This window comes from Lipotes vexillifer, unplaced genomic scaffold, assembly GCF_000442215.2.
Source record: "Lipotes vexillifer unplaced genomic scaffold, Lipotes_vexillifer_v1.1 scaffold162, whole genome shotgun sequence".
In the NCBI taxonomy this organism is placed as follows: domain Eukaryota; kingdom Metazoa; phylum Chordata; class Mammalia; order Artiodactyla; family Lipotidae; genus Lipotes; species Lipotes vexillifer.
The window spans coordinates 194,654-203,560 of NW_006779114.1; the positions used below are offsets into that span (position 1 = coordinate 194,654).

The window sequence follows — 8,907 nt, forward strand, 5'->3', positions numbered from 1 at the left end:
TTCCTGCCCAGACTACCAAGCATCCTTACCCCCAGGTCTGATTTCCCATCTTGGCAGCGTTGGGTTTGAGGGCAGGAGAGCCCAGCCCCCAGCTGTCAGGGCAAGCCCATGGCTTTTAGCAAACATTTACTGACTGTTCACCATGGGCCAGGAGCTGCAGCAGGCCCTAGAGATTCACGGAAAGGAGAAGCACAGATTTTTGCTATTTTCTTCTAGTTGCTATGCACATGCCCAGATGTCCAGAAGAAACTGAAATAATAACATAAGCACTATTTTGTGTTCTGCTTTTTCACAGAACAGTGCCTTGTACACAGTTTTCCACAGCTGCATCCATGACAAGCTTGAGGTGTCTACAAAACCAAGGTAGTCAGAAATATAGAACTAAAATATCATATTGGATGGGACATAATGATGTCTTCATAATTGTCCTTTGTAAGGACTTCACTTTTACTTAGATTTGAAATTTTCCACTATTTTGCTATTATAGGTAACACTGCAATATCTGAGAGTATATGTCTTGTTTTTCCTCTACTAAATTGTTTCCTCAGGGAAAAATATGGTATAGTGGAAAGAATACAGGTTTTTAGAGCCAGATAGATTTGGGTTCAAATTCTAGTTCTGCCACTTACGAGCTGTGTGACCTTGGGCAAGTTCCTTAACCTTGCTAAATTTCAGTTTCTCTTCTGTACAAAGTCATTAATAATACTCACCCCAAGGGATGGTTGTGAGGATTAGTCAATGCTGATGGGTAAAATAATTTTGAGATGGATCTGGATTTGAATTCTAGCTCTGCTGCTTAACTTGAACAAGATACTCAACATTTTTAAGCTGTTTCCTTCTCTGTGGAATGGAAATTAAAGTGTGTACCTAACGAGGTTATTGAGAGGATTAATTAAAAATATACAACATGTTTAATACAGTGCCTAGTATACAGTAAGGAACAATAAATGTTAGCAATTATTATTATCACAGTAATTACTATTATTACTTAAAAAGGCAGCACTTAATAAATGTTGGTGTGGTCATTTTCTCCACCTCAATCTCCTACTAATGAGTAACATTCAAGAATTGGATAACTGAGTCAAGGGCAAGTCATATCTTCACAGGTGTTGCAGTATTGTTCACCAAAAGGATGATACTCAACTTACAATGCCACTAATGATATGCAGAATCTATCCATTTCACTTCAACCCTCACCAAGTCTTTTTAGTTATTTTTAAAGGCGCAGTATGATATCTTGAGGTTACTTCGATTTTCTTTCTTTCTTTTTCTTTTATTACTGTTAGGGTGAACATTTTCCCATGTTTTGTTTACTGTTTGGATATCTTCTAGTGTGAATGATTTCTTTCTATCTTTGCTTATTCATCAGTTTGAATCTTGGTGTTTTTCTTAAAAATCTGAATAAACTCTTCATATATTGGAAAACATTATAATATTTAATGTGAATACTTTCCCAGTAAGCTGGAGCCAGAGAGTTCTGGTACTGATGAAGAAAGATCGGGGGAAGCTCATTTCTACAGGTTGGGGCTATGGTCTCCTGCATGGTGAACTCAACTAGTTCTGTGCCGTTAACATCTACCTCTGGACATCTCTGGCCTTGCATGATGCTGTAGTTCTATATTTCTAACTGTAGGATACTTCTTCTTCTTAGTTGTCTTGTAGATAGCTCAAGCCTATCATAGATAGGCCCTAACCAGCAAACCTTCCAAGCTTCTGCATTTAGTCCCTTCCCTTTTTTTTTTTTTTGGTACACGGGCCTCTCACTGTTGTGGCCTCTCCCGCTGTGGAGCACAGGCTCCGGAGGCTCAGGCTCAGCGGCCATAGCTCACGGGCCTAGCCGCGCCGCGGCATGTGGGATCTTCCCAGACCGGGGCACGAACCCATGTCCCTTGCATTGGCAGGTGGACTCTCAACCACTGCACCACCAGGGAGGCCAGTGCCTTCCCTTTTTGTCCTAATTAAGAGATCTGAAGACTGTTTCTCAGTATAGTAAAAAGACCTCTGAGAGTCTCTTAGCACTGTTGTATTTTTTCTCAAATAATACTCTTGATTTATAAGTCACGTGTCTTGACTTGATTAGGAAAATACGATGATCAAAAATGAACAGAAGAGCTAAGTTGGCATGTCATTTCAGGCCTTTTCTGCATGCCAGTATCTGCTTCTAAAACCAATGCATGTGAGCTGGTGAGCAGAGCAATCCCATGGAGACTGCTATCCAGGGACAGGTATTTGATAGTGAGACACAGGAATCAACCAGGGGAAAATAAAGTACTAGAAATAATTGCCTTGAGCATTTGGCTCAAGTGTCTGCTTTCCTTAAATTATTTGTATACTTTAGTGGTGACATTTAAAAAATTGCTGGGGTAATTATTTTTCAAAGTTTGTTTAATAGTTAACAGTATTGATTATTTTTCTGCTTCAGACCTTTATTAAACAGATTTTTTTTAAAAAAAAAGCAGAAAAAAATGCTGTGCCTGAGTAAATAATCTTAATTATTTTAAATTTCCTCTCTGATAATGCCAATATTCCTATCATATAACAGTATTGATTTTTGTCTTAGCATTATGGCTTTTTTTGCTGATGCCATGAAATCAGAAAATGTGTTTTAGCCTTCCTTCTAAGGCCTAGCTCAATGGCCTTTGCCATCTAAGTGTAGTTCCCCCTAAAGTCAGCTGCCATGGGCACCATGAGCTGCTATAGAGAAAACACAAGGCAAGCATGCAATTCTAAAGCTCTCCTTCCCAACATTGGGTGTGCCTGTGTACACTGCACGTGCATACGTGTGGGCACATGCTCCTGGGTGTATGTGGGTGTGGACATACTGTGCTCATGAGGGCACATTTCTGCATAGTTTGAAGAAATGATGGAGCCTATTTTTCTAAAGGCAGAGTATGATGGTGTGAAATACACATCCTCAAACTTCAAATATTCATTTCTCCCCACAAGAGTCATATCTGGGGGGCGGGGGGTGGGGAGAGAAGACAGGGCTTTGGGCCCAGTGCGTTTTAATCGCTTCTACAAAACCAGCTAGGGTTTCCCTATGTGAAGAGTATCTTTAGAGGTTTTTTCCCTGGGGGATTGGGGGGTGGGCGGTAAGTGGGATGCCTGGAAGGAAGTGGAAACATAGAACTTAGATCACCAAGAAGTTGTTCACAAACAAAATGGCTTTCTAAATTCCATCAATGCCACACTTTCTGGTCTGAGAGTGATGCCCTAAATTTTCTTCCACAGTCCACTGGAGAAGGCCTTGGGTGGGTTTATTCCAGGATTGGTGAGAAAGTCTTTAATTCATTCCAGGACTTATCCCACACTTCCCCAGCAGAAAAACTGGTTACTTTACATCTCAGGCAATGATCTCTGGATTTCATTTCCTGGTAACTAATCCCTCACCTACAACACTGTACAGTAAGGTCAAGGGGGAAATTCCGCAGCAACTTCTTCCCCAAGCGCCACACGCAAGGGGATCGAACCATTCTAGACACCCCACGCGGCCCAGTCCCAGCTGGGCTCACTCCACACAATTTGGCAAGTTCCTCGAACTCCAGCCCTTGGGGTGGGAAACACTTGGCCTCCAGTGAGGTGCCAGCTCTCCCGGGCCTCGCTGACTGCCCGCGTCGGGTGGAGAGGGAGGTTTCTCTGGGGCAGAGGAAGAGTGTGTTGGGCGAGAGTGGACGACCCGGAGGCCTCTGTAAGCACGTGGATGCGCGCGGGCAGGACTGCGCTCCCCACCCCGTTTCATGGGCCCACCTGGCCCGCGCCACGTGGCAGCCTAGGAGACACCTGAGAGACCCGCCACCCAGCCTGGACCCCCTGCGGCGATTGCCGCCCACGTGCCCCCGTCTGGGGACGGAACCGCCGCGCAGGCTCCACTCTGAGAAGAAACGCGCCAAGGCACGCTCCCGCGCGGCGAGGGCAGAGGCGCGCCCTACGCTGCAGTACCTGAGCTCGCAGACGAGCCTGCCCGGAAGGCCGTGTCTGCACCAGCAGCGCCTCCCAACGTTCTCAAGAGAGACTCACTGCAGATTTCCCCCTGCCGGGCCGCGCGCTCCGGATGGATGCTGAGCGTCCCCGAGCCTCGGACAGGTGCCCCACAAAAGCTCGGCCCCTTCCTCCACTCACGCCGAGCTCGGGGGACGCCGCGGACGCCCCCCACTGTGGCCCAGACCCAGGGGAAAAAGGAATTAGCTCTGTACCTGATCCTGTCCTTCTCTGCCCTCTGGAGCTCCTCATTTCTTTCCAGCACCTGAAGGATCTTCCTGGCTTCTTCTTCATTTAGGAAACTGAAATCAAACCCCTGAGGAACTTTCGTCATATCCTCTACTGTGTGTGAATTACACTTAAGCTCTTTGGCGCTTCCTGTTACAATGACATTTTTCAAGCTATAGAAGACCAGTTTCAGGAACTTGATCCTATAGCCAATGATAAGTCCGCCCGTTTGAAAATCTAAAACCACAAACCTAGGGAACAGCCCACACCTACAGGGCTCATTTTGAAAACACTCAATGACATATTTCTCTCAGCCTATCCAACCGAGATGCAAAATGAACGGCTGAAGGGAGAGAGGGAACCAATCCCATTCCAAAGGGGCGGCCCCTTCCACGCTCCTCCCTTCCCTCCCCCACCCCCTATCAGACTTGTTAGAGGATCCTACGTAATTTTGCTTTGCCCGTGAGGCAGAGGCTTCAGTATTGGCTCTAGCGTATTTATTTTGGCTGTTGTTTGCCCACAAAACTTGAACTTGACTAGCAGGAGTGAAAAGGAGACAGTTTCACGACTAATCCTTCTTTCCAAAGAAGAGCTTATAGGAAATAGAATTGCGCTTAGGAGCTTTGGAACTGGCAAAAGGGTTAGCCTATTAGAAAGACCCGGAAGGATTGAATTTACTATACAGCTGGCTTTAGGCGGACCAGGCCCCAAGGCTGAATTTAGTGTATCCTTGGAAATAAATTATTTGCCGAGTCTCCCATCCCTCAGATACCCCCAACTCATTGTCCACAGAAGTCATTCTCTGACTTTAGAAGAATCAAACACACACAAAGCCGTTTATGGTATTTTAACAGAAGACATGAGCAAAGGATGGTAAAAAGCACCTGTTTGTAGTTTTCTATAAGATTTGATAATCTTCTTAATAAACTGTTTCAGGGAAGTAATAAAAGTGCCACTTTAGGGGCTTCCTTGGTGGTGCAGTGGTTGGGAGTCCGCCTGCCAATGCAGGGGACACGGGTTCGAGCCCTGGTCCGGGAAGATCCCACATGCCGCGGAGCGACTGAGCCTGTGCACCACAACTACTGAGCCTGAGATCTAGAGCCCGCGAGCCACAGCCACTTAGCCCACGTGCCACAACTACGGAAGCCCGCATGCCTAGAGCCCGTGCTCCACAAAAAGAGAAGCCACCGCAATGGGAAGCCCGTGCACCACAATGGAGAGTAGCCCCCGCTCGCTGCAACTAGAGAAAGCCCGTGCCCAGCAACGAAGACCCAACACAGCCAAAAATAAATAAATAAATTTTAAAAATTAAAAAAAAAAGTGCCACTTTAAAACACCTAATCCTCTAAGATAGAATGTAATTCTATGAAACCACAGAAATAGCTTTCCCTAGAAAGTACTATTCCAAGATATGATGGAAATTTCTAAATATATTTATAAACATACCTTTAAAAAATTATCCATACTTTAAAATGTATAACTCAGAAATAACTAAATTTCCTTGTCAATTGCATTATTATGAACTTTCATCAAATCTTTAACCATGGTCATTTTTAAGTCTTTTGTCATTTACAGACAGTTCTGGGTATACTCTGATGCTTTTGCAAAAATGTTCCTATAAAAGGGTTTCTATCCTCAAGGAATTCATGGAAAAGACTCTGACAAGTACAGGTTTCTGGTAACTGACTATACTGCTGAACTGAATGAATAAGCATTTTCAGAACTCTAATAGAAAACTGATGAATTCATAAAGTGCTAACCAAAGATCAAGATAAAAAATATTAATTACATGGGACTGAGTGAACTGATGAACATGATTATAATTTTTGTGACTTTCTGTTTGAATTAAAAAAAAAATCCCACAAGGACTCAGAGGCAAAAAATATACAAATCAATTTTCACTGCAAAGTAAAGGAGCTGTTACAGTGGAGGATTACTGGACTGAATATCAATATTATGACGTAGTATGAGTGTGTTTCGTGTTTGGTAATTGCAATCGTTGCTTTTGTTGTGGTCATCCAAAAAAAAAATTGAGTAACACTGTTATAACAGAACTCTGTCCATTTCCACTGAACGATTCCTCAGCACTTAAATGCATTAAAAGATTGATAGGATTGAAAAAAAAATTATCCAGCCTTTTTCAGAAAGCGTTTTGCTTCCTTTGGCTTCACCTTGCATACAAAAATAGCTTCATCAGATCAACTTTATTGTCCCATAGCCTTAATTTGGTCATATAGTATGTAGTGGTGATGGTTACTAACAGTTAAAATGTGCTTCCATATGTATCATCTCTTTTCATAATGAAGAAGCACAATAAAGATTTTGTATCTGCAACAAAAACATTTGTCAAAAATGGCTATTATGTTTTGGCATTTGGATCCTCTACTCACCTTGATCATACTTATTTAAGACATGTCTAGGCAGGTAGGCTTTAACTAACTTCTGTGGGCATCTGTTATTTCTATGAAGCAGGAATTAATTCAGTTCACCAATGTTGTACAACACACAGAACTTCTTTATAAATAATTTCTGTGTTAATGACGGTTTAGGAATGTGTCTTGTTTATGATGTCCATTTTTTCTACTCTTTAGTGTGTTCATTTATTCAGCATACATAGGGAACTTTTTAAATGTATGCACAGGTAGGCTCTTATTTTGTTCCTGGTGTAGCAGTGAATTGATTTCAAATAACATATAATGGTACCTACTATATGAAAGCACTATACACTGTGAAGAAGATAGTCCTTGTCTTTAGGAAGTTTATAGTACAGTGAAGGAGATAACACAAATAGAAAAATGACTACATAACAAAGAAGAACATAATGGATGTATAAAGTAAGTTCTATTAAAGCACAGAAGGAAGAAGTTAGTTCCAGCTGAGTGCTTCAGGGGGAGGAAATGGTACTTGGGTTGCAACATGAAGAGTCATATTTCAATAGGAAGAAATGGAGGGTAGTGGGAGGAGATGTGTGAGTCTATTCTAGGCAAGGGGAACAGTGCACTGAGTAGCAGAAGTACACTCCAGGAATCTTCTCATAATCCCTCTACTCCTCTGGCTAACGGCCAAAGTGAGTTAAAACTTGGAAGCTAGGAAATACAGGGACATATTCAGGGATTGGTAAAAGATGTGTTTTGGCTAGAGTATGAATTCTAAATAGGGGCAATATTGCCCCTGGTGGAGCAAAAATTGGTTCTTGGAGGGTAAAAACATCTTACTTTTTAAATGGAAAGTACAGATATACACCCAGTGTATAAACAGACAGTATACCTATGGCATTAAAATTTCATGAGAGGGACAATTAAGAAAAAATTAAAACCCTTAAAAGACACTTTGGGGGACAATAATTAAAAAGGTTGAAAAACCACTGAGGTAGGGCATAGGACATGGAAAGAGTAAATAAGGCTGAGCCCTGACTATGAATGCTATGCTGAAGAATCAGGACTCCACTGTGTAAGAATGTGGACTCCACTGTGTAAGGAGTCAACACAGGCTTTAAGGATGACAACGATAAAGTTGAAGCTGAATATTGGGATGACGATTCTGGCAGCAGTAGGTAAGAAAGAGTAGAGTGAGGATGGTAGCAAGGGGCACTGTTGGGTTGGAAAGCTGATGCAGGAGAAAGGGGAAGGAGGACCAGAACTAAAGCAGTGGAATTGGGAATAGAAAAGAGGCTTGGAGTCCAAAGATATTGGCTGGACTTGCTAACTCATTAGATATGAGAGTTAAGAAAGAAAGAGGCACAAAGATGATGCAAGGTTTCAAGAGAAGTGTCTGAAAGGAGAGTAGTCTTTTTGATTATAGGAGAAGCATAGGGCTTGTAAAAAAGATTAGGAGTTCAGTTTTAGACATAAAGAGTTTGAGGTACCTGCAATTTATCCACATGGAGGTACTGAGCAAAAGTGAAAAATGTGGGACCAGAAATTCTTGACACACGGATGGAGAAGTAGATTAGGAAGTCATCTGCTTAAAGATGATTGCCAAAATCCTGAGACTAGATAAGATGGCCAGAGCAAAGGGGAGACAGAAGTAGAGGATGTGTTCAGAGCCTTGAATGACCACCCGGGACATCAGCACCCAGGCATGTTTCAGCCCTGGGTTATGGCACAAAGGGGAATATGATTGAGAAATTTTTATATTGAAGTTTTATACTGAGAAATTTATAAGGCATTGGGGTTGCCCTGGAAACCACACAGGCACTTTCTGTGGGGCTATAAACTTAGTCCTTTTAAAGTAAAAATAATTCTCAATGGGTTGTTTTACAGGCTCCTTCAGCCAGCTCCAAGCAGCCATTTTCATCCTTAGTATTTGGTAAACCTGACAACCTCCTGCCCAGCCTCCCAGCTAGAGAGATACTCATCAGTTTGGTTTTTAATAGTAGCAGCTGGATAGAGAGCAATGATCTTTTTTATTAACATCTTTATTAGAGTATAATTGCTTTACATTGTTGTGTTAGTTGCTGCTGTATAACAAAGTGAATCAACTATATGTATACATATATCCCCATATACCCTCCCTCTTGCGTCTCCCTCCCACACTCCCTATCCCACTCCTCTAGGATCAGGAATATGTGAGAAAGGACATCACCTTCAATCCCCAAACTGCCTACTTCTAAAGCCCCATCTTGATCTGACCGTGTTATCCCTCCAAACCTGCCCCAGTCAGTTGGTTTCATTATGGTCTCTGTCTGCTTAGACTCTTTCC

The 8,907-nt window shown here is 42.6% G+C and overlaps 1 protein-coding gene across 1 annotated transcript in view; it reads right to left on the reverse strand.

Annotated features, from left to right (window-relative positions):
• Positions 1 to 4,312, reverse strand: part of EXPH5 (exophilin 5) — a 73,095-nt gene extending 68,783 nt beyond the window's left edge. The window contains 1 exon segment of the mRNA XM_007452470.1: positions 4,194 to 4,312. Within this exon segment, the coding sequence (XP_007452532.1) occupies positions 4,194 to 4,312 (119 nt within the window).
• Positions 4,313 to 8,907: the final 4,595 nt, after the last annotated feature.